The sequence below is a fragment of the Lytechinus variegatus genome, chromosome 15 (genome assembly GCF_018143015.1).
Source record: "Lytechinus variegatus isolate NC3 chromosome 15, Lvar_3.0, whole genome shotgun sequence".
Classification (NCBI taxonomy): Eukaryota; Metazoa; Echinodermata; class Echinoidea; order Temnopleuroida; family Toxopneustidae; genus Lytechinus; species Lytechinus variegatus.
The window spans coordinates 10531862-10559227 of record NC_054754.1 but is presented as its reverse complement, the minus strand read 5'-3'; the positions used below and the strand labels follow the sequence as shown (position 1 = coordinate 10559227).

At 37.7% G+C, this 27366-nt stretch overlaps 1 protein-coding gene across 2 annotated transcripts in view; it reads left to right on the top strand.

Moving 5' to 3' along the window:
- The first annotated feature begins 621 nt into the window (after positions 1–621).
- The window catches only part of LOC121428488 (sushi, von Willebrand factor type A, EGF and pentraxin domain-containing protein 1-like), a 60172-nt gene continuing 33427 nt past the window's right edge, over positions 622–27366 (top strand). Inside the window, exons 1-9 of one of the 2 annotated variants that reach the window (XM_041625116.1) lie at positions 622–759; positions 4808–5005; positions 14057–14209; positions 18225–18425; positions 19944–20123; positions 22493–22672; positions 23808–23981; positions 24682–24861; positions 26627–26815. In XM_041625116.1, coding sequence (XP_041481050.1) covers positions 690–759; positions 4808–5005; positions 14057–14209; positions 18225–18425; positions 19944–20123; positions 22493–22672; positions 23808–23981; positions 24682–24861; positions 26627–26815 — 1525 coding nt within the window. In that variant the 5' untranslated portion in view covers positions 622–689. Of the gene's footprint in view, positions 760–4807; positions 5006–14056; positions 14210–16906; positions 17082–18224; positions 18426–19943; positions 20124–22492; positions 22673–23807; positions 23982–24681; positions 24862–26626; positions 26816–27366 lie in introns of those variants that run through there. The other variant, XM_041625118.1, reaches the window with a different exon arrangement.

Genomic DNA, 27366 nt, shown 5'->3' with positions numbered 1-27366 from the left:
GGGTTAAACAAATACTTTAAGGGGCATTATAGTAAACTGTATAAATTGTATTAAGATGACCCGAATTTCTTTCTAAATTTTCGTGACAAGCCCCCCCCCCCCATCCCTAAAAAAAATCATAACCATACAATATGTCGCAGTTTAGGGGCAACTTTCATACTAAACTTTGGGGTCCGTAACACAATGCTTAGCAATTATCGTAGAACATTTTTATGAACATTTTTTTTATTGCCTTGACTATAATGTACAATCAATCGTTAAAACCAAGCGTACGATCAATCGCTATCCTTTGTGTTACGGGACCCTGATCAAAGAATGATGTTTTTCCAGCAATGTAATTAGACCCACACTAATTCATTACCCCCCCCCCCCCTCTCCACAAAAAAAAACCCAGGCCTTACTGTATACCTGTTTATGACGTCACTTGGAGCGGGAATTTTCTATCAGCTCAGTGTATAATTGTGAGATTATCATCAAACACGATATCCACGCATTATGGCTCAAGTGGGTTTTGATTGACATGTGTCGCCTGCGATATTCAGCCAATCAGCGCATTCTCTTTCCCGGCGCGGTCTATTATGTGGTCACGTAACTGTTGTAGGCCTACGTACCGTAGAAATGCTCTTTCTTTTATGCTTTTAGAGGAATAATAAATATGGAAGTTAGTGTTGGTTAGAGAGCAACGAATAATGGAGGGAAAGAGTTTTCAGTGTCTGGCCCTGTTTGCAGGGCTTTTCCTCTGTCTTTTACACTGTAAAGGTAAGTGAATGGTCGTAGTCTTTGTTAAACTTTCCTCTTTTTAAATAATATTTTAACGCGGCTACATGGGATTATCATGTGTGATAATCATGAAAACAGATAGTGTACCAATTATGTATGTGAAAGTTGGATGAAAAACCATAGTTTGTGAAGTGATTATAAACAGCTAAACAGCTCTCTGTAAAAGCTGAATTACCGCTTCATTAAAAATCCATTATTGCCCCAATTTAAGCATGGCTCGCAGAAGAAATTCTGAATGAAGGGGGGGGGGGTATCACAGAGGCGCTTTTTTGGAGAAGGTGGCTCTGTCCCTGTTTTCCAGGATGTACCCAATTCTTTTCAGGGGTAAAGAGAGACGCGTAATATTCTTTTTAAGAACTTTGCAAGCCATGGAGCGACCGAAATTCCATGAGGGCCGTATATCTTAAAAGGCAACATTTTGGGTCATTTTGGTGCAACATTTTGGTGAATTTCAAACTTTCAGCTAAAAGATGCAAGCTTTTACAACTTTCGGGACAACTATCCCCATCCATCATTACATTTTCATTATCAACGATACTAGGCGACGCCTCATTTGAGAGGTATTTGCATAAAAGTGAGGTCTATAATCCCACATGCAGACATGTATTCCCATTTTTATAACAACATTGCAGAAGAACCCCTCCCAACAAATACATAATAATAATAGATAAGTTTTTATTTCAAGGGCAACCGATATCCTTCAGCACTGCTGCATCTGAATGTAAATTGAAATGTAAAAAGTTTAAGAACTTTTATTATTCTTTTCCATTTTCCTCCTCCACGGTTTTGGGGGTTTTTTTAGGAGAAAGGGGCGAAATGCATTTGACCCCCCCCCCTTCTGGCGCTCCCGTTTGAATTGATCTCCTGTTTAGGGCATTATACGTTGGTCAAATTAATAATTCAATTCAGCCAATATCCTCCATTTCCAGTGGCATACCGTGGGTCACGGCATGGGGGGGCATCAGCAAAAATTTTGAGTTATCTAGTGAGCGCGCTCAGTTGCTAGGTATACTGACCTAACAGAGATATTTTAAGGACAGTGTCATTAAACGTATATATATGTCACTGATCACATAATGCGAGCGCGAAGCTGAAAATTTTTGACATTCAGATCTAAAGGGGACATAATAAACAAATTTTTGGTGATCATGATATGTACCTGTCTCGCTAAACAAACAAAGCGCGAGCTGAAATTTTTGTGTATATTGACCCCAAACAGACATTTTAAGGACTATAATTATTTTAGGAATCTATTAAGAGTATACATATCTCACCATAGTAATAGCGAGTGCCAAGCGCTTGCTGATTTTGTTAGAATTATATGCATCCAAACACATAAAGCACTTGTAGTCATTGTAATCATGATTAAAATCACTAATCAAATATTGCGAGCTCGAAGCGGGAGCTAAAAATTTTAGGAAATTCAGACCTGATGAGGGACATTTTAAGGCTCTTTTTTGTAGGAATTTACGAAGACCATACGTATTTCAATAACCAAATGAAGCGAGCGCGAAGCGCGAGTTGAAATTTTTGTATATATTGACCCCAAACATGGATATTTTAAGGACTATTTTTTTTATCCATTAAGAGTACATCATTTGGTGGTGATTTTTTACCTGATTGCTAAGAAAGCATGGATGCTTGTAAGCAAACAACCAGAGGACCGACGGCTTAAGGTCCTCTCCGAAAGACCTGGTACTGAGGATTAATGCCTTACCAAAGGGCACTAGCGCACCAAGTGGGAATCGAACCCGGGTCACCGGAATACGAATCCCCCGCTCTGCAGACTGAGCTATCGCGCCTCCCCATAATCATCTGATGCGAGTGCCAAGCGCATGCTGATTTTGTTAGAATTACACATAAAGACATACTTTTTGTAGTAATTGTAATCATGATTATCATACGCATCTCACTAGCGCTTCGCTGAAAAAAAATATGAAATTCACACCTGAAGAGGGGCATTCTAAGGCTTGTTTGTAGGAATTCACGTAGACCATGCTATTTCACTACCCAAATGATGCGAGCGCAAGCTGAAATTTTTGATATTCAGATCAGAAAAGGGGACATTTTAAGGACTGATTTTAGGAAATCATGAAGAGCAGACATATCTCACTAATCACTAATGCGAACGTAAGCACGGACGGGAAATGTTTTATATTAAGACCTTGAAATGATATGTCACTACATAAAACAATAATAATTCGAAGTGCGAGGAAATATATTTGGTGTATATTGACTTGAAAACGGGAGGTTTTAGTACAACAGGATTATATATCTCGTTAAACAGACAATGCGAGAATCAGTATTAATGAATACATAGGCCCTGAGCAAATTATGTTTCATTAATAAGTTAAATTATTTTTTTCTTTGATGTAATATAACATGACATAATTATGATATAATATAACATAATTAACAATAATTCCTTCCTCCCCACTACGTTTCTTTCACTTTCACCCTCTTTTTCTCCTTTTCCCCCTTTTTTTTTTGGGGGGGGGACACGTGCCCCCCATGCCCCCCGTAGTTACGCCACTGGCAGTGGTGTAGCTAGTATTTTTTCCTGGGGGCACTGGGGGTCCTTGTTTTTTCAGGGGGGGCACCGGCCATTTTTTTCCGATGTATGTATGTGTCACAAGGGCGGATCCGACTTTCGCCAATAGGGGATGGGGCCCAAAATTATCTTCCCCTATATTTTCACCGATCAGTCACTTCTTAGTTTTATTCTTATAAAACATTATAAACATGAATAATGTCATAAGCCTTATAAAAAGTGCCAGCGCGAAGCACCAGCGATTTTTTTTTTTACTTTGTATTTTGTCCTGAAAATTTAAATATTCTAGGCAATGTTATGTGTGATCCTGAACAAGATTCGTATGTAACTAGATGGTTACTGCGAAGGTGAAGCACGAGCAGAAATTTGTATTAACTGTTCTGGCATTATCGAAAGGGGACCTAGGCTGCTTACAGTTACCCAGGAAGACGGTATATATTTCAATAATGCGAGCGCGAAGCGCGAGTAAATTTTTTTGACATTCCGACTTAAAAAACAATGGTCATTCTAAGCACTTTTTGTTTTAATAAATGGGATAGGTATGCGAGGAGAGGAAGAAAATTGAGATTTTAGACCTAAAAACAGCTAGTACACTCTATTCATATTTTGTACTGATCATAAATAGGATAGGCCTATAGTTATGGGTATCATTAATAATGCGATCGTGAAGCGTGAGCAGACAATTATTGATATTCTGATGTGAAACTGGATAATTTAAGTCAATTTTGAATAAAGAACATGCAGGCTATCGCGTATGTTTTAAATTTAGATCTAGAATCTGGGCATTCTGACAACATTTGTTAAATGGAACATTATGGAATCCACGTAGACAATATGAACTTGGCAAATCAAGCAATGTGACCACGCAGCGTGAGCTTTAAATGGTGATACATGTATGTAGACCTTAAAACGGACATTTTATAGAGCCCTTATATTTGTACATGAAAAAAAATAATGATAGCTCGATGTCCCAGCTAAAATAAGTTTGGTATATTGAATTCAAAACTTGCTCCATATTTATGATATCAGCCTATTGAGCAAGATATGAATCTCAACGAACAGGCAATTCTGGCGCGAAGCGCAAGCAAAAATTTTATATAGTAACATGAAATATTTTTTTTTATTCATTCGTCTTACTCTTATTTTCCTCTTTTTTTCCTTCTGTCTTTCTTCTACTTTTCCTTTTTTTTCTTCTTTCTCCCTTTTTTTTGGCTCTACCAATTTTTTTCTGGGGGTCCCTGGGAGGCAAACCAAATCTCAGAGGGGGTGGGCACGTGCCCCCAGGCCCCCCCCCCCCGTATCTACGCCATTGATGTTGTGACACGGTTGGCGGCGGAACTTGAGCAGTTAACTGTCGTGAACCACCACTACACCGGCGATTTGTGGTCGCCCTTTAGCCGATTTTATAAATGAAAAATATAAACAGTCTGAAAGACCGTAATTGATCATTGTATTTTTTTTATTTATAACAAACAGGTGTGTTATCGACGTGCGACGACATCGATATGATTGACTTTGCGGAAATCACCTATCCAAGTTCGGCACCCCATCCTGCGGGGACTGTGGCGAACATTTCTTGCAGTTTGTTTTATCAGATTGTGCCGAATAATTTTAAGAATACAACATGCATCAATGGGTCGTGGTCCGGAAGATTGCCCCGATGTAGACATCGTCGTAAGTAGAACTTCAAAGCGCAAGACATATCATAATGAGCGGCCGAAATAGGCATATAAGCATATTTGTTATCATGGTTATTAAGTTTACAGCTTTGCTATTCCGTGCTCAAAGTAAATGTGTTGAATAAACTGAAAGGTCAATCAAGTCGACCCCAGAAAATGTTAATATGAGAAAAAAATCTAACTGGCATATTAATACTGAATATTTCATCAAAATCGGATATAAAATAAGAAAGTTCTGACATTTTAAATTTTCGCTTATTTTTCACAAAACAGTGAGTATAAATGGACCACACAGTTACATGCAAACTTCAAAATTAATGAGACAAAGTTAAAGTCCCTCATTCACTATTTCTTTTGCTTTTTTTTTTTAATTATACAATATTTCATTTTACGGATTTGACAATAGGCCTAAGACCAACTTAACCATTTAGTATTAAATAATGCTACATATGTTCAGAAAGGAAATAATCATTGTTTCACTTGACAATTAGGAGAAAATAAAAGTCACATTTCATAAAAGACAAAGGAAATAGTGCAGAGTGGATGACGTCAAAATGTATCTTCATTTGCATACCGATCAGGATGTGCACACAACTGTTTTGTGAAATTAAGCAAAACTTTAATAAACTTTAATAAACTGTAATAACTTTCTTATTTTACATCCGATTATATGAAGTTTTCAGTGTTGTACTGGTTGATTTTTTTATATTAAAAACCATGGTCTTTTGGGGATGGACTTGTCCTTTAATGTAATATTCTTTGGGTATACTTCCCAACGCCCCACAGTGAGAGCCTAATAATTCTGCTGTGCAAACCCTTCACTCTTAACGGTCTGAATGTGCAGTCTACTCATGCCTTGTGTACTGTAACGATCCCACATCAAGGATCGTGACGTAAACAATCAGCCCTGCGCATGACTATTGTTTACTCATTATTCATAGCTGTCGCGAGAACTCATTCAACCGTGAGTATTATGTCTTTCGGTTATTATTAGAAATTACTTGAGATTTCATATTCTAAAATGATTAATGTATTAGCTAGTTTTGTAAATGAGGCCTGAGTTTTTAATGAAGAAATGTTAGGAGATAAGTTGATTTGCAGTTTTTATGATCGAATTGGTGTAGATATAGATTGAATAATTCATCGCTGGCTGTGTTTATGAACGTACATAATTTGCATAAGAGCACAACCGGTGTATTTGCATAAGTGCGGATGAGCGTTTGGAATGCACAGTACGTCCGATCGCAGCGCTGGTCGATTTTGATAGATTTTTGACTATTTCATATCTTTTTGATTATTGATATGAATTGTTCTGTATATATTTCAGTGCAAAAAGATATATCCTTTTGGAAATGTATCGACTTATTGAATGTTTTGTAGAAATAAACGAGAAATTGTGAATAAACTGGCTTCGATAAAGCACAGTTCGAGTTCTCTGTACATTATACGCTGCGCGTAGACGTGTGTGTGCTATCCAAACCCGCTCGGCGCACCGTTTTCACCTACGTCCGCAATTTGTCCATATAAATAAGACACGTTTAGTCGATCGCCGGGGCTGGCACAAACAACGGAAATCTGACTGCGGAAGGCTTGCCACGGGGAAGACTTGGAAAACTTGGAAAGGTAAACAGACGCAGGAAACAAGCCTATAGCCAAGGCATATAGACGCTGGAAACTTAGATATGAATTGAATTAAGTCCCTATATTGACCCGTATGTTTGAATATGAGAATTCCCCAATAGAGGTCCAGATTAATAAAAGTATAGATCTTGCTATGATATAAATTTTCTTAATAATTATTTTGGGCGAGCGACCTGAAGTAAATAGTCTAGGAATCAATCTCTTCGTATATATCGACGCCGGAATTAACAGACGTGGAAACGATCGAATGTCGAGACTGGGAAGCTGGAAATAGATGTTTTTCTCTTAAGCTAGACGCCGGTTATAGATTTGGAAAATTCTTATACTTGGATGCCCAAAATAAAAGTTTAATAATTAGCCCTTATTTCTCTGATAACAAAAACATCTTAGAGCTTATCTAAATATTAGACATTGTTTACCTGTAACAGTGGCGAGTAAAGTACATGTATATATTTATGCAATTTGAATAATAAAGTGCACCATTTTTCTTTTTGCCATTGAAACTAAAATCTGAGTCACAAACCCCTGTGTCTTAATTTCTTTGCTGTGTACCCCCATAGTCATATATTTTGACGAAACGACCCTTAATTGCAAATAAACTATAGCGAGCCGCTCTAGCATTTTCTTCCACTCTTATTATAATTATCTTGGAAACTGCATGCTCGGAAAATATTGAGATAGACAAAAAAATGGAAATAGAGAAAAGCTCAGGTGATCCACCACAGACTGAACACCATCCTGACGTAGAGGTCGGAATGGAAGAAATAAGCGAGAGCGGCGGCCGCTACAGTACTGAAGGCCCCAGGCCCCCGAAGCTACCGCCATTTTGTTTAATCCATTAGAAGCTAAAATAAGCCCCCATTAATATTAATTTCGTACGATGCTCCCTCGTCAACTGTGGTTTTGTACGTGTATTAGACAATACGCACACCAGCGCAATGACAAAGGTCAACTTGGCAAATTTATTAATGTATTCATTTTGTTACGCGCTCGTGACGCGAAGGATTCAGCGAATCAAGCAAGCGCAAATCTGAGACGATACGTTGCGCTTTATAAAGTATCGATATCACAAGCGATATCACTTAAAAACAAAACAATGTTTGTATTGCGTCTTATAGGCCTATGCTAATTCTAAAAGGGAAGATGAAAAGAGTAGATCAAGTCGCGATTAGGTAAAAGGTGGAGGTGGGGTGGGGGCAAATCATGGTTATTACAATGATGGTATTCATTTTTACTGGTTGAGTATGAATACTGAAAAAAATAACTTTCACCACTAAAAGAGTCATTTCTTGTTACAAATTTAATTTGGAGAAGTAAAAAAAAAAATCTTCATGGATCCCCGTGCCTGCTTTCTTCTGGCGTCCGTTTCGTAATGAATTACACTGAGCTATTTAAACGTCGCTATTATTGTGATAAACGTGGGAACCTTGATTATGATTGGTATTCGTAGTTACCATACTTGTAACTCATGATGAAACGGACCCCAGTTTATCATGCTCAATATGTTTCCTGTCCCCTTTATTCTCCAGCATTTCTTACTCTGTTTTTTTCCATTTAATCATTTTCCCACTCATGTTCTTTTGTGCCGCCCTTCTACATATGAAGAGCTCACTTTTAAAAGGGGTTAGGTCCATTTTTAATCAAATTTGATTTTTATGTCTTAATTGATTTTTAGTAGCTCTATAAGATGATACCATAGAAAAGTTGAAATTCCCATAAAAAAGTGAACTAAAAAAAGAAAATTCACTTTTTTCAAAAGGGGTTAGGTCCATTCATAATTTTTCTGGAAAATAATATCTTTAAAAAATATGAAGATAAGTAGATTTCTTTTATACCCAATTTTGAATTTCTAATGGTAGGGTATCATGAAAATTCATTTTCGCATAAGAATATTGCAATATGGGAGAATAAAAAAAAAAGATTTTCTTGGACTTTTCATATATTTCCTTATTTTCCCACTTGTTATCTGTCTCCTGGTTTCCAAAAATCTCGTCTTATTTCTCTTCCACCCCTTTTGTTCCTACTTCCAACACCAGCTCTCTCACCACCCCCTCTAAATTATCTCTTCATAAATTATGTGCCCCTCCATTTCTTTCTCATCTCTTTTCAACCCACTTCTCATCACTCTTTCCCTCTCTCGATCTCCGTCTCACTTTGAATTTTGCCAATTCCAAATCCCTTTCATTTTAGCTCGGTACAAATACTATATGAACACAAATGAAAGACATGAAGGAATTTTCTGGTTAGTGGTGAATTTTATTAATTATCCAGAAAAAAATCACATTATCAGAGGATTAAGCTTTACCTTTTTAAGCGTATGTTAATAGTTTGAACCAAAATGAATATGTTTTTGTATGCTGGGGGGGCATGCACAATTCCCCCTGCTTGTTGAAGCACTGAAAAGTGCCTTTTTATGCAAGAAAATGCCCCCTCACGAACGTGTACTGTGTCCCTTTCACCTGATGAGAACCTGTTTTAGGTAATACCAATTAGTGCTCTTCCTTATATGCAATTTTTCACCCAAAAATGCCCCCCACGTGTTCTGTGCCCTTCCATCTGAGAGCCCGTTTCATGTAATACAAAGTGCCCCCTCGCCTTCTTGAAAGTGCCCTTTCTTGAATCACTGCCCCCTTTTACCCAAGAAGAGCGCTTCTAAAGAATTTGTTCTGTGCCCCTTTCACTTGAGAAGGATCTGTTTATGGTCACCATGACGAGTGCCCTTTGAAACAAGAAAACAATATTTTCATTTCTATAATATACTTCTGAAGGAAATCCTGTGTGCATTAAGTTTAATAATTCATGTGAGTGGGGTATATAAGCAGGTGCGTACAGATGGAGGGGGGGGGGACTTGAAGGACTCTTGCCCACAGGCAGTGGAAGCGGTGGGATAGGGGGACCTGTCCCCCCTCCTAAATTTTTTGTTAGGAATCTTTTTTTTTTTTGCTCGTCAATTTTTTTCCTGCGTCCCCCCTAAATTCAGGTAGACCCCCCCCCCTAAAATTGTGGTTGACAACCTTTTTTTTGCTGGAAATTTTTGTGGTCCCTTCTAAGATTTAGGTGGATAAATTCAGGTGGACCCCCCTAATTTTTTTGCCTTCCGCTGCCAATGCTCTTGCCCCCCCCCCCTAAAAAAAAAATCACGACCAAGGGGAAAAAAAGAAAAAGGAAAGCAAAGGGTGAAATATATCATTTTGAATATTTTGTCGAAATCTATCACAAAATTGGATATTTGTTTTTAAAATGTCAAAATTTTGCTTGCTCGCAACTTTTTAAAAATTTCACATGAAACAGCATTTTCCCTGTGCCCCCCCCCCCCCACTTTCAAGCAACTTCAATCCGCTGCTCCTATTTGTATGTTTATAGCTTCTCTTTTTGCAACCAATTTTAATGAAAATCAATAAGAAATTTCATACGTCATGAATTTGGGTTGTGATAATTTTTTTTTTTAAATTGGACTTGGAAAAAAAAAACCTTTTCCATCTTCATCACGTGGTTCCTAAGTCTTCAATGTTCAATAGTTGGATTTCTTGAATGAAAACATCTGTTACACCAGTCCTGCAGATTGAAAAAAATAGAGAAAGAAAATCAATTAAATTGTCATGATTTATAAAACAAATGTTTTAAGAAAAGTGAGACTATGTATAGGTATATGTTTCTTCAACACATACCATTGGAAATCTTACTTCTAATTATAAAGTTGTACTTCTATAAAGCATATCACTTAAACATGTTCTCTGCAGTTTACATACCACTCTCCATTCTAACTACATGTACTCTTCGGAAAAAATGACAGAGATTTCTTGTAAATATGAATATATAAATAAACATATGTAAATTATATGAATAGTCAGAATTAAAGTTGATATGTTTTGTTGCACAGAATATTTTGATCTGTAATTAAAAACGACACTAACTATAATCTAGAAACAAAATTGAAATGGGTTTTTCAAAGGCAGGTCTATTTGTTGCCAAAAAAATGTGAACCTCCATTATCAAAAATAATCACTAACTAACTCACTCACTCACTCATATAACTGCTGTAGTTTGTATTTCTCTCTGTGGTCCAGGCACTGTTCTATTAGGCCTACTTCACCAATTATTTATCATCAATCACCTCCATGGAAATTGTCAAATTGCATCATCCTATTAGACAAAATGTAAAACAAAAAAAAATTGTAAATCTACAAATATGAAATATGAATATCACACTAAAGAATGAATAAAATGAATTTTATGAAATATAACTCATGAAAAATAAATATTGCTTTGTTTATAAACAAATAGGAAATAAAAAGGCAATTTAATTACTAGTAGATCAAGGACATGTCCTAATTTTATAAATTTGCCCAAAGTACATAACTTTTGACATTGGTTCTACTTTAGACTCGAGAGCCTGTATATTTAAGAAGTGTATGTTCCGTACAGATCCTACCTCTTTGTGGCTCAGGTTATTTTTATTTAATGTAAACATGGTTAACATTCAATGCATGTAATGTACTTGTAATTTTGAATGGGTTAGTTTAACTTTTATACCTGGATGAGAATCTGCAAAATGATGCATGCACTTATGATCATCATCTTGAACCATATAGGTAGACCTCTATACTGTTTTTCTTGTCCTTCAAACTCAACCTGTTTTTCTTTTTCTTCAAACTCAACCTGTTTGTGAAAGAAAAGAGAGTACAATAATAAGAAGTGATATTTTTCATGACCGTATATATAGGGGAGGGATTTGGGTAAGAGATGAAATGTAAAAACCTTCATCAAAAAAAGAATTGCATGACATCCTTCAATTTTATTTTAGAAAATGCACAAAACGGCCATAGGTAATATTGGTTACTTCTGGCCCTCGCTTTCTGAATTTTAGGTTTCTCTAATTTTTTTCAAATGTCTGCCCTCCCCCCCAAAAAAGAAACATCTGCATCTTTTTATTTCCGAATATTTCATTTGACTTTAACATAATTTCATCTCATGCATTAGGTCTAAATCTATTTGTAAGAAAGTATAGATCTAGTCCAAGACTCAGTGCTGTGCAACAGCATTCGCGTATCTAAATTACTCGTAGGGGCCTAGGTCTAGATCTAGATTATATAGAAACGATGGACTCTCGATCTATCTAGACCTAGAAAGTAAAGCTTTGGTTCTAAACTGAGATCTAGGCCTATATGGATTTGATGTCTTTTATTACTGGCTGAAAGTTTAAACTTCATTGCCATTATTGACCAAGATTAGATCTAGTCCTTGGTCCACTGACACTGACAGGCATACTCGTACATGTAAATGGAGTCGTTTAGGCCCAGACCTAGATCTAGGCCTAAATTACAGACCTAGATCGTAAGCCCTGGGCCTGGGGTAAGTGTCGCGGGTTGGGAAAGTATAATTTAGATGACTCGATTTGAATTAGGTTGGCCTAGAATTAGAAAGCATCGATGAATAAAAGTGAAGTACCGTAGGCCTAGATCTAAGTCTAAAATAATATTAATAAGAAGCAACAGTAACACTAGGCCTAGATCCTCTGTTAACCAAGTTAGAAATTAGATCTAACGTTAGGCCTATCTAGATCTAGGTCCTAGATCTAGCCTATTGATAATAAGACAAACATGCATGCAGAGCAGCATATTATTTCGTATACAGGAATAACCGTCGTTTCTGGGGATTTATTCAACAATTTCTGACATTTTTTTTACTATTCGTGAGTGAGCCAACACAGTTCAGCAGAACAACCAAAATAGAGAGACTGAAGCTTTTGGTCTAGGAGTCTAACTATAGACCCTATTTAGAAATAACAATAAGTTAAAATGGGTGGGGGCTAAATGAAGAAGCCTGAAGTTATGCAAAATAAATTTGATATCCGAAACTGAAAGTGAGGATTGACACAATGACAGGCAATATATCTTCATCCACACTCCACTTCACAGTTTATTCCTGACTGGGTTTCGATCTACTGAAGATAGATGCAGATCTCCCTCTAGATCTAACGTTATAGTGTACAAAAAGAAGCTTCATTCTTCTTGCTTTAATCAATCGTGGGTTGGTCCTTGTTAATTGGAGGTGAACCAAACCGGCCCGAAATTCTCTCGATGCCCAATCGGCTAGGAGCCCGTACAAAATACATGTGGTTAACACAGCGGCATAACCGCAACACTGCAAGCAACATTACAGGCTGCACTGGGCGACGATGACAATCTAACTTCAATTTCAAAGACCAAATTCTGCTTTCCTTTAACAGAAGAATGATAGTAAACTCTCTAATTTGGTAGAGAAATAACCTAAGATCACAAAATACAGTGTGAAATTTGTAAATAGTCCACTGAATTCATGTGGTTATATCAATTTATAAGTACTCACCGGAGTGTTCGTAGGTCCATTTTTGTGTGGAAAGAAAAGTTTCAGAATGAATAAATTAGATGACGTAATGAGGTCAAATGAATAATTACTTCTGTAACACGATACCACTAGTATCGATGACAAAGAATCGGGGAAATCGCGTATTAATGACGCTCTTAGCCAATGACAAGGCCGGAATATGAATATATTTACGCTCATGAATGTCAATGGGGGCTTATTTTTGTCTTCAAATGATCGCGGTAGGCGGAGTCTAATCTCATTTGTTTTGTGCTGGACGCGCGCGCAGCTTTCGGTCTAGTAATATATTATAAGGTCTTTGGAAGGCCCTCTGAAACAGTAAATTTGGTATAGTCTTTGCGTCGAGACACTTGTTGGTCAATGTTTCAATCGGGTTATGTGCCTGCAGATAAGTGAGAGCCAACCGAGCAGGAAGATATTGGGAAGATTTTCTGCCAAAAAGAATTTTAACTCTCTTCTGACATCTTGCATTATGCCATTTTTTTTTTTAATTCAAGAACAACTTAAGCGAGCGACCGACAAAACTACTTCCTTAACCCACTCAACGCTTAGCACGATATTCCCGAAACGCAAAAAGATAGTGCCGTAAAATTTGATGACTCTTTTCTTTGAAGTCTCACGCAACATTTGAGACAAAATTTGCGACATACGGGAATAGCATCGAACGTCACGTGACTTTTTACGAGACAATATCATGCCGAAAGTGGCTCATTTTTATACTTCGTGTACAAAGTCTATGGGAGATGAAATTCATAAAAGGGTGATTATCTGTCGTTCTAATTGGTCTGCTTAATTAATATAGGGTTTAATCTAGTTGTTGAATGGTTGACCTGTAATAATTTCCATTGAAAAAACAATGAAAAACAAAAGATAAAAAACAAAGAAATACATAAGAAATTCTAAAAACAAAGAAATACATAAGGAAAAAATTGGCTTTCGCATTTTTTGATGACTTTGATGATAAGTCCCTTAAAATATTTTCATGAATTGCAATTTCAGAGACAATTTAATTACGTTTTGTTATTCTTATTTTACTCAGCGGAATATTGTAATCGTCATGAGGGACTCATTCGAATCCAGAGGAAGGAATGTCAAACCCCGAGATGTAACAACAATCGCCAGAGGAGAGCTTGCCCGGTTAACAAACGATGTGTATGTGACGGAGTGTGCGGATGGACATGCCTCCCAATATGTAAGTAGCTAGGTCTAATCATGGTCGGACCTACATGAAGAGATTCATCGCTTTATAATGAATTCACAAGTGACTGTAGTTGTCGTCTTAAAGGAGAATGAAGCCATTGGAACAAGATAGCATGGTGAAAACAGAAAAATCAAAGAAAACAGATCAACGAAAGTTTGAGAAAAATCGGACAAATAATGAGAAAGTTATGAGCGTTTGAATATTGCGATCACTAATGCTATGGAGATAGCAAATTGGCAATGCGACAAAGATGTGTGATGTCACTTGTGAACAACTCTCCCCATTACTTGGTATATATTTGATTTTTGATTTGATTTGATTTTATTTATTTCTGCATTCAAGATAATATATGCAACATAACAATATGGTGATACAATTCAGTTTCACAAAGTAATAAAGCAATAGTCATAATAAAGCAATGAAAAATAAATATCGACTAGAAGCAATATTCAATCGAAAAAAAAATAACCGTTTAAATGAATGCAGGAGACCGCCATCGTGAGCGGTTAAGCTTGAAAATGATGGCGGCCTCGTAAAATGGTACATAAATTTCTTTCTTCATTGATCAAGTGGGTGCAATGCAGGTGCAGGTGCGGGTGCAGTAAAGGGCAGTTGAATAATTAACTTGAAGAGGGGGATGCATATGATTCAATGGTTTTTCTTTTAATAGTGGCTTTGAATGAGTATATTGTTGAGCATGACTTAATATTGTCTGGAAAGTTGTTCCAAATATCAGGACCATAATGTCGAATTGATTTATGAGTTATTAATAACTTAGGGTTGGTGAGATGAAGGTTTCCTGATGAGCGGGTTGGGTAGGAATGAACAGACCTGTTAAACCTAAACATATTATTAAAGGACGGAGGAAGTTGATTATTAAAGTATTTGAACATAAAGATGGCTACTTGAATTGTATTGATATCAAATATTTTTAAAGTTTTGAGTTTATGAAACAATGGGTCAGAATGAGCCAAGTAATGTGACCCTGTGCATATACGGATTGCTCTTTTTTGTAATTTAAAGAGAGAATTGAGTTTAAAAGAACCACAATTTGCCCAGACGATATTACAATATGTTATATAAGGGAGGACTAACGAATTGTATAACAAGAATAAAGTACTGTCAGGAAGAGTGAATTTTAACTTGGAAATTATCCCAATACTTTTGGAAACGGACATCGTAACGTGGTGTATGTGTTGATTCCAAGTCAAAGATTCATCTATAATAACACCTAAAAATTTAGATTGTTTTTTCTGTTCTAGAGGGGTGCCGTCAATATTAATGTAAATCGGTGTGTTAATGTTATGGGAATGGTGTATTTCACTAGAATGTCTCTTTTATCACATCTATCCATAAATCATGTGTTCTGTCTACATGAGGGCATGTAATACATATTTTTTAAGAATACATCATGGATAAAGAGTTTGTTTCATCATAAGAAAAAGCAAAAAGAGACATTTTGAGGGTAATTTACAGTCCACCAAAGGGAAGTTGTTCATCAGTGACATCACACATCCTTGTCGCATTGCCAATGGGAGGATCTCCATAGCATTGGTGATTGCAATATTCAAATGCTCATAACTTTCTCACTATTTGTCCGATTTTTCTCAAACTTTCTTTATTCTTATTCTTTGATTTTTCTGTTTCTACACAAGCCTATTTGCTCCAAAGGTTTCATTCCCCTTTAATAACATTCTCTTCATATACCAGTCTGATCGTGAGAAGGGACTGAAGCAGTTCGTGATTATATGCGCAGTTGATAACAATCAATGAAATAAAAATCGATGTGCAGTTTTTGTTTACCATTGTTTATCTTAGTTCCATGTGCTTTATTTGAGGGAAACATCTGCATATTTTAATATAGAGGCAATATTGTGATATTACCATTCAAAAAAATCTATTTTTCCAAGTTTCTCCCTAATATTCCAGATATACGTGGCACATAACATTGTGTATCTCTAACTGTTATTGAGGTCCTCATGTGTGAGCGGTAGTTAGCGGATCGAATAATATCATATTTCATATCATAAAAATCGTCTGCTTCTCAAGTTTGTTGCTCCATATATAATTATGAAGCATGTTGACTGAAATGCACATTCTGAAACAGGGTATCAAAGCCAACAAAAATCAAGACCGGGAAACTGTTCCGTCTTGATCAGATACCTTTGGTAGTCATGGTATGCTATTGTTGCAACACCTGTATGTTCTCATTAAGATGCGCATAACCAGGTGACGGTGACTATCATGGGATCAAAGAAATGCTTGCGTTAATCGTCCATATTTTCATAGGTCCATGTTTTCACCGGGGGGGGGGGGGGCTCTGGGGTTCCGCGCCAGCGCACCCCGGAGCGCACCCCAAACCTCGACCGTAAACTCCCTAACACCAACACCGTATCTGGATATTGTTTTCACTCGATTGGCTTGGCAATTCCTCTAGCTTGTTCTCCTTCTTTAATCATGATCATTTATTTTCTCCCTTATCGCCCTGTGGAATGGGAATGATAATGTTTTTATGCTTCGGAGGGCCGGGGGGGGGGGGTGTTCCAATTCCCCTGGCTCCATATATATAAACCACATTGTCGGGGCGGTGAGACCTTTTTTGTTTGGGGAGTATAGGGCAAAGCCAAAAAAGAGGGGGTGGGGGCACGCATCATTGGGCATTATCATCTGCGTGAAGCTTGTTGTGTTAAGTTGAGCACTGATCGAGCCTTTTGAAGTCACGATTTTCTATTAATAGTATACATCTAGACTCTGTTAAACTATTACTAAAAGTTAATTCGGAGCGCGAGCGGGACGCTAATAGCCGGACTATAGCACTTTTAAAGACATGATTAAGGACGTTTATCATCATTATCTTGTGATTGTAAGTATGCAATCTTTTTTTTTGTAATTCGGAATTTTGGCTTCGAGTTTGTGGCGCGAGTAAAAATGGTGCGTTTTCGCTGGGCTTGGGCATGTCGACCGAGGCGTCACTCTCATCCTAGCCGGCGGCCCGGGCCCGGGCAGGCGAGCCAGGTCTTCCTTCTCATTGATCCAAATGTCGTCCGTCCGTCACAAACCTGTAATGACACATAACTCCACAACCGTAAGTCACTTTTCAACCAAACTTGGATGGTAGATGGACTTAGGGGACCTGCATGATATGCTGCAGTCGGAGGTCACATCGTAAGGTCAAAGGTCATTTTCAGGTCAACGTTAAACAAAGTTTACATGCAAGAGATGAAGACCCTCTTAATTATAACACCTAACTCCTCAACCGTAAGTCACTTTTAAACCAAACTTGGATGGTAGATGGACTTAGGCGACCTGCATGTTATGCTGCATTCGAAGGTCACATGGTAAGGTCAAACTTTCAAAGATCATTTTCAGGTCAACATTAAAGTTTTCGTGCAAGGCTCTTATGACAAGTGTTATTCCATCCCAGTCATTTCACAATGAAGTTTCGATATATTCTCTTGCGTGCCCTCGCAAATCACGATATTTCTGGTTATTTTCATAAGTTGGCGAGACACAAAATTGCTTTTGCCTTGTTGATGCATTTTGTAATAACATGAAGAGGGCAGAGAGAAAAAAACGCAGATTCAAATCAGGAATGAGGAAGCGGATCTTCTCCATTTACGCTAGCTGGTAACTCCTTCTAAACAGCCTATAGATTATGAAATTCACCCTAACTCATAATTCTAAATTTGATAATTGTTTTTATCTCTCCATGGTGAATGTAGAGGAGGCACGATAGCTCAGTGGGTAGAACGGGGGATTCGTATTCCAGTGACCTGGATTCTATTCCCACCCTAAGCCCTTTGGTTAAGCATTAATTCTCAGTACCAGGTCCCTCAGAGAGGACCTTAAGCAGTCAGTCCTCTGGTTGCTTACAAGCATTCTTGCTTTCTTAGCAATCAGGTAACAAAAAATTACCACCACCATATATTTTTTAGATTTTCAGTTTATTTTCATACATTTATTTGCAACTCAGATGAGGATAATTTATTTTTTTTTATTTATGTAGATGAGGATAATTTCTGCCCAGAGGTTGCTGAAGTAGAAGGGGTCCTGGTCACCTATGATCCCCCCGAACGTCGTTTCCAGGGCAAAGCCTATTTCTCCTGCAGGGAGGGCTACACCCCAAATGAGTCTGGAAGTGAAAGACTACGTTGCATGAGCAACAGAAATTGGGGTGGAGGAAACCAATTCATCTGCATCCCAAATTGTAAGTAAAACCAAAGATACTGCAAGGGGAAGATCAGAAACTTCGACGATTTTTTGAAACGCTCGATAAATGCTTATGGGGAAGGGCACCCAACAGCGTTGAGTAAGTAAACCTTCGCATATCGGCTCACGACTGTGTATAAAACATATGGGGGAAAGGAGAGAGGGGACTTTCGAGAGGGCTCAAGGGTGGTGCATGGGAATAATTCCACATTTTATTACTAAGAAACCTCAGAAATATATTCATCTCAAATTTAAGGGGGAAAAATTGAAGAAAAAAAAATTGAAATGTAAAAATCGTTTATTCCTTCAACCCTTCACCAGTTCTCTCATATGTTTTGTACACAACCATCTCGGGATAAGCAAAGGATTAAAAAGTTTGTTACTCACTCAACGCTGTAGGGTGCTCTTCCCAAGCGTTTCATTACGCGGGCTATGTACTGTTCGATCTTCCTCTTGTAGTATCTTTGGTAAAACTGTGTTTTAATGTTTAAAAGAACCCACATTTTTTCCAGGTTTCAAACAGATTAGATTGTGTTGAATGTTGAGATACCATGACAAAAGCTCCTCTGTTTGATATGGATTTCAAGAAAATTTTACATCAAACAGCACAATGACAGGGCATGAATCATTCCAAGGCCATCAAAGGAAGCCCTTTTGACTGGCTTTGATGGCCTCATTGGTATGAGAGATTTACAATGCCCTCTATATTTTTCGTATGTATGCTGTACAGCAATATGTTGACATGCCCTGTGATTAAACGGCCTACTCCTATTGATAGAAATGTGCGCCTGCAGATAATCCTGACGATTTGTTTTAACATTATATCTGACATTACAGTACAATAGGTCCAAATTAAGTATGAAATATTGCTCATTTATAAACTACTTGATATTCTTGGATTTGAAGTTTGTTGTGGATATGATAACTGAACAAAAAATGGGTGTACATATTAGGTTGAAGATTAAATGCATAATATCCCTAGACCGTGCGTATCTTTTATTATTCAAGTGAACACTGTACAAAGATAAATTGTTAACCCTTATTATGCCGCTGTTAAGTTCAGAAACCGACCTCTGTAGAATTTATGAACATTATTGGATCCCAATTATTACTTAATCGTGTCGAGAGTTAAAGAACTTATAAAAGAACGGAAATTCAATCCAGTTCAAATAAACATTAATTTTCTTCCATTCATTACATTCTTTGTAAACATTAATTCATACAAAAAATCAATTTATTTTGAAGAATATAAATATGTACATGTTAGGTTGAAAGAAGAAGGCATATACCCTAAAAGCTGAGGCTTGTGCTGGGATATGCCTAGAGACAAAAATACAATACAAAGGAAAGGGCAGAGAAAAGATGAGAACGAAAGGGAACGAGAGAGGGAGACCTGAGCGGGGAGCCGGGCATGAATTACTAAATAAAATAGAATGCTCAGCAGATGTACCAACAAAATAGATCTATAGACTTTTTTCTAGAAATAACTTTCCCATTTCATCTTCTTTTGTTTTAGCTATCTGTGGAGACCCACCCACCGTGGATAATGCCTCATTACAGCCGAGCAACAAGCATTTCTTCTTGCCCGGTGATACCCGTTCATATGTTTGCGATTCTGGTTACTCTATCCGCGGCTCTCGAGAAATCACCTGTGGTGCAGACTATGAGTGGTCGGAACCAGCATTCACCTGCACACGTAAATATCAATATCACTTTGAATTAAAGAAAGCATTAAATGGGAAGTATGTATGTGGCCCCATGTTTGTGTATACAAATAGGGAATAGGCATGGGTGTGATGGTGCAAGTTTTCGCATGAGGTAATAGAAAGATGTTTTATTTAACGAGGCGTTAGCCGAGTTGAATAGAGCATCTCTTTTTTTCACCGAATGTGAAATCTCGCACCATTGCACCAATAAGAATATTCGCTATTTCCTATTTCCCATGATATGCCAAGTCAAAGTTATCAATATTTTGATGTTCAAATGACCCGTGGAGGTTGCCATTTTGCTCATACTCCCCATATCTCCGTAGGGGGTTGTGACGTCAGCAACTAACAACTCGGTGTCCGACCTCGGCGGGCGCCTGTGATTGCTAGTGTAAAACACATGGGCCAATGCTGATCAGGATGGTATACTGCCAGGCCTATAATGGCCTCCAAAATCGGTCAGAAAAGTTTCAAAAACCTGGGGGGAAAGATCATTTGCTTTTGCATGCCCCACTTTGTGAAATAGCCTTCCTGAAGACAAAAAAAATGTACCTCTGTCAAAACTTTCAAAAATATTCTAAAAACTTTTTTATCTAACTCTTAGCTCTTTATGCACCTTGAGCACTCTACAGAGTGGATTTGGCACTTTATAAGTCACATTATTATAAGTGGATTTATTTTGATTGTCATGTAATTATCAATGATATGTGGTATTAAATTTTAGGTTTCATTCTCCTTCAAGGTCAATGGTCAATTAGGGTCAACAAACTTATGCCCTGTTGGGGTTTGTGAGGAACTGTCATCATAACTTAAAAAATTTATGGATCTACTTAATGAAACTTGGACATAAGAGCAACCATGTATCCCTAAATATCATTTGCGAGTTTCAGGTCACATGACCAAGGTCAAAGGTCACTTGGGGTCAACAAACTCTGGCCATGTTGAGGGTATTTGAGGAATTGTCATCATAACTTTAAAAGTTTATGGATCTAGTTCATGAAACTTGGACATTAGAGCAGCAGTGCATCCCTGAATATCCTGTGTGCGTTTCAGTAACATGGCCAAGATCAATGGTCATTTAAAGGTCAATGGGCTCTGGCTGTGTTGGGAAAATGTGTTGAATTGGCATCATAACATAAAAAGATTATGGATCTAGCTCATGAAACATCAACATAATGGTATAACTCAAGTACCGGTATGAATTATTGTTTTGCACATGTCTTAGGTCAAAGGTCATTTTGGATCAATGGACATATTTTCTTATCACATTTGTGTTTCTTATCACATTAGAGTTAACCCTAAAAGAGCCGTCTCACGGGGGAGGGGGGATTCTGCCCCCCCTCCTCCGAGATCTCAGCCTTTGATCGTGTGAGCGCCGCGAAGATTTGCAGTGGTAGTTTGCAATAAGATCTACAAAGCTGTATGGTTAATTTTTGAAATATTAAGATTTTCATTTATTGAATTAGTTATGCTAATTTATGCATGAACATTTGCTGTAATCCACTATCATACTGCCCCACATCTGCTATTTTTTTATTCACAGACTCTTTGTAGGATCCGATCAAATAAACTTTAAAAAAAATTGGTATTGCAAATTTTTATCTTTTTATTTCTTTTGTATTTCTTTGTTTTTCAACTTTTTGCTTTTGTTTTTTTTATGGTAATCAATACAAACTTATTTCTGATCATAAAAAAGACAGCATTAATTAAGTTTATTCAGTTAAAGTAGAAATAATGATACCTTTATGAATTTTGGCTAAATACACAATTTGCATTGTATTTTTAGAATTCATGTTTTTGAGCAGTTTTGGCACTTACATAACATTGTGTAATCTCGTAATCGCGTACCTGGGCATTGCAAAATTGGTCTCAAAAGTTGTGCGAGATTTGGAAGTAAACAGTCAGCGAGTATACGGTTGAAAAATTTTGCACAGCGGATTTATCGTGAAAAATGTAGAGGGGGCGGAATCGGTCCCCCCCCAGCCTTTAAACAATCAAAAATCTCCAAGCAAAAGAGCACTGTTGATTAAATACCTTGCTCACGGTTATATATAGGTGCTGTGGCCGGGGATTGAACCCCAGACTTTCCATGTGTAGTCAGGCGCCTTAGACCACTCGGCCACGCCACCTCCTATTGCAGAAAACCCTGTTCTGTCAAAGGTCCATTCCCCCCCATTGTGATCATACATGTATACAGGTATATCGATGTCAAGAACGTCCATTATTGGACAGTGATGAGTTTAGCTGTTGTCATTTCATCGCTCAGCAGTACATACCATTACAATGCAAGCTTCATATATTGATGAGTACATTACTTTCACAAACGATCATTATGTCAGTTAATATTCTCTGCACACAGCTCGTTCGTGTGGCTACCCGGGAAGACTACCCAATGCCGATCTCACCACTCGGGTTTACCAGTACAGGAGTCGGGCAGTGTATGTGTGTCGGGAAGGATACGAGAACCCACCTTACACCCTTAACTATAGAACCTGCCTTGAAAACGGGGAGTGGTCTCGTATATTACCAACTTGTGAACGTGAGTATCGTCTGTGAAATTATCAATTTATTTTTAGGCCTGAGAATGAATGTACTGCATTTCCCTGTAATTACTTGTATTAGCAGATCATACTGAATGATCATCAATATAAGCTGTTTATGCAATTAGCTTTGTGTTGGGGGCTATTGTACCTTCAAGCATATTTGCTTAATATGTAATAGTAGTCCCTCTTTTGCAATTAATCCATGGGAGTTTTTTTAATGACTTATCACATGTTTTATCTGACAGTTACCATAGTAACAATGCTTCTTAGACAAGGAAATTCAAAGAAAGTTGTTGGATATGAAAACTTGTCGAATATTAAAGTTGATTGAAATGTGTACCTTTCATATTGCTTAATATAATTTGAAAAAGCTTTGTGTAATTTACATGAATTTAGAAAGAAAAATAAAATAAATAAATACCAAAGAAGTAATTTATTTTTTATTAAAAAAGCCACCCCCAACAAAAAGTTGATTTGAATTAAAAGAGAAAAATCCAACAAACATAACACTGAAAATTTCCTCAAAATCGGATGTAAAAGTAAAAGTTATGACATTTTAAAGTTTCGCTTAATTTCACAAAATAGATATATGCACATCCTGGTCGGTATGCGAATGAGGAGACTGATGATGTCACACACTCACTATTTCTTTAGTATTTTATTATATGAAATATTCAAATTTTCCCCTCATTTTCAAGTGAAATAACGATGTGGAATTAGCATTATTTAACAATATATGGTTCAGTCAAGTTGCTCCTTAATGTCAAATATGTAAAAAATGATATATTCTATAATTCAAACAATAAAAGCAAAAGAAATAGTGAGTGATGGACATCATCGACCGACTCATCTGCATGTCACTGAGTTGTGCATATCACTGTTTTGTGAAAAATAAGGGAAACTTTAAAATGCCATAACTTTTTTATTCTACATCTGATTTTGATAAAATTTTCAGCATTCTGCTAGTTTGTTTTTTTTCTATTTATTCAAATCAACGTTTTTCTGGTGGTGGACTTGACCTTTAAACAAGACTTCAGAATACGGGCCTAAGTGTTTGTATAACATGCAATGTTTAGGATTTCAAAAAAATGTTTAATATGTAGGCCATTGATTTTCAATGAATTTCCACAGCTGTTCGGTGCCCAGAGATACTGGGAATAGCCAATGGTGCAGTGGATAGCTGGGGTAATACCTTTGAGAGCCAGGTCAGGTTTGAGTGTAATGAGGGATACCGCCTTGATGGAAGTCAGAGAAGGGTTTGTCAAGGAGATAAAACATGGAGTGGAACAGAAACTGTGTGTACAGGTAAGAAAAACAGAGAAAGATTTGATTTTAGGTTACTTTAAAAACCAATACTAGAGCAGAGCTGCCAAGTAGTACGGATTTTCAGTATTAAGTACTGAAAATTGAGAAGAATACTGATGGTTTCACGCAAAATACTGATTTCCCAAGTTTCAGTTTTATGTAGTGTCCTATGGTATTTCTTCGAAAATACTGCTTTCCTCACCAAAATACTGATTTTCAACTTTAAAAATACTGAAATGTTCTTGTTCAGGTTGGCAGCTCTGCTAGAGGTATGAAGTTTTGCTAAGATTTGATTTAAGACACCACTGGAAATATAATTGAATAGTCAATTCCAGTATTGTGTTATGTTGCGAATCATCTGCTTGTTTCATTGGTTAAATCTATAGGTCGGCATATTTAAATGTTGCTGATCATATATTATAAACAGTTGCTAGAATCCAACATCTGGAGATGTTGCAAAACTATTAAAAATGTACACATATCTTTTACAACATATGTTCAAAACTATGAATTAATTTTCTCTTTGTTCAAAAGCATATAGGAAGTCTGTAATATAATTTATAGGGAAAATGCAATGCGATGAATGTTGTAGAAAGTTTCTGGATATCCATGGATGAACCGAAGATTATTAAATTGAAACTTTGAAAGAGAGACAAATCTATTTAAAAAGGAAATATCGATTTGATTGTACTTCATACAGAAGTTATATGTGAAGACCAAGGAACTCTCATTAATGGCTACAAGACGAATGAGAAACCTGTGTACCGTCTGAATGATGTGATTTACTATCACTGCAATGACGGGTTTACACGGGATGGGGAACCGCTCAGCTATTGCACCGAGTCAGGATACTGGCAATACTCAATGCCTGTGTGTGGAGGTCAGTATCTGTCTCTTTCACTCACTCTCTCAGTATGTTTGTTTCATTTCTTGCTGTGGGCTCTCTGTCCCTTGCTCTCTTTCTCTGCCTCTCTCTTTCTGTCGCTCACTCTCTCTGTCAGTCTTTCTGACTCTCTGTCTGCCCCCCATCTCTGTCTGTTGCTCACTCTCTCAGTACAGGTGTATGTCTGTCTTCTTGCTCTGGGCTCTCTCTCTGTCGGTCTTTCTTGCTCTCTCTGTCTGCCCCCCCCTCGTCTCTGTCTCTCGCTGTCTCTGTCACTCTTTTTCTCTCTCTTTCCTTCTCTCTTACACTCTCTCCTCTCAGTCTGTGTGTCTTTTGGTCTCTATCTCTCTTTCTATTTATCAGTTGCCAAGTTTAATGATTCCTCTAGGTTTTATACAGGAATGCTCCAACGGTTCCAGAAAGCAATGGGTTATAGTGTCATATTTTGCGTGTAATAATCACACTCTGTAAAACTGTGATCACTCTTTTCTTTCACTCATGTAAAGTTTCAAACTTTTTTACCAGGGGACTGTTTCACAAAGCTGTTACTGACTTTAAGAACGACTGGTGATCCTTTCTTGTGGTAAATGATATTCACCATTAAATGTCCATTGGTGGTTATTTAGCACATAAGAAAGTTTCACCAGTCATTTTTAAATTTCTCTTAACTTAAGAACAGCTTAATAAAACACCTACCTGGTTTATGAAGGTGTAGCAATGCTATATGTATTTGGTTGCTCATACTCACAAAGTAGTCTTGGATGAGTATTCAGTATTTTTTTAATCCTAAGATATTCTCTGGTCCTGGTAACAGCCAAAACTAAAATGTTCACAGATTTGAACTAAACACAGAATTTGAAAAACTTTGAATAAATCCGCCAAACTTTTTTTTTCTTGAAAATGTAGAATTAGAGTAATGTGCAAAAACATTACTCAAAATTCCAGTCTGTTTATGTTTGGTCCCACATGTGTTAGCTACATCAGGAAAACATGTGGTAATGAAAAGTATTCAATTTCAAGCAAGCTTGAAGTATTTTTTAAGGAGAAATATATTGATTATAAACACATGGCCTTATTATATATCAATGAAAAGGTAAATGATGTGGGGATTATCATTAGGTTATTTGAAATTGAAAATATCAAAAATAATACATAAGGTGGAAATTGCCAATTAAAAAGCACTGAAATGCCTCTCCGAAATATGCCTCGCATCGGTCTCTGAATTGACTCGAATTTGGTGATATGTATGTCTATACGAGAGGCGTGATTGGCTCTCACACATCAAGCTCCACTTGCATGCAAAACCTACTGCGAATGCCAGTGCCCCTGTGATTTATATACACACCTGGGATCCGTTGCATAAAACTTTTTACCTGAGAAAACTCAGGTTGTTTTTACCTGAGTTTTTGCCCTGTGTTAAAGTCAATGGCAGAAATCAGACTAACCTCAGTTTTCAGTTTTTACCAGAGTTTTCTCAGGTAAAAAGATTTATGCAACAGGCCTCTTATGTATTATTTTCGTTATTTTCAAATGACCTAATGATAATCCCCACATCATTACCTTTCCAATGATATAAGATAATGCCATATGTTTAAATCACTATATTTCTCCTTTAATCAAACTTTGTTGTTCTATCTAAATAAGCATCCTGGCTTATGAAAAGCACCTTTGGATTGCATCCAACCATTTCCTATCGAAATTAGATATTTATTCCAGAATTTGAACTTGACTTAAAAGCTGTGATTAATTCCCCCCCCCCCAGAATCATGCACAGTTCCTCATCACCCACGAGATGGATGGTGGACGAACTCAGAACCAGGAAGTATTGTAACCCACAACACCAGACTTGAGTTAAGCTGCCGCAACTGGAGATTCACAAAAAGACCAAACAATGTAAGGTGTAACGATGGAGAATGGTCTGATAGTGATGCAGTACGTCTTTGTAAAGGAAGTATGTATTTTAATCCTCTCCCCCTTCTCCCATCTCTCCCCAAGCTCCCCCCTCTCCCCCACCTCTCCCCTCCCTATTCTCCCCCTTATCTCCCCCTCTCCACCTTTTCCCCCTCTCCCTTTCTCCCCTCTCCCCTCCCTCTTCTCCCCCTCTCCCTCCACCTTTCCCCCTTCCCCCCCTTCTCCCCTCCCTCTTCTCCCCCTTATCTCCACCTTTTCCCCCTCTCCCTTTCTCCCCTCTCCCCTCCCTCTTCTCCCCCTCTCGTCCTTTCCCCTCCCTCTTCTCCCCTCCCTCTTCTCCCCCTTATCTCCCCCTCTCCACCTTTCCCCCCTCTCCCTCTCCCTTTCTCCCCCACTCTTTCCCCTCCCCCTTCTCCCCTCCCTCTTCTCCCCCTTATCTCCACCTTTCCCCCTCTCCCTTTCTCCCATTTCCCCTCCGTCGTCTCCCCCTCTCCACCTTTTCCACCTCTCCCCCTTCTCCCCTCCTCTTCTCCCCCTCTCTACCTTCTCCCCTTTCCCCCTCCCGTTCTCTCCCCCTTCCCATCTTCCCCT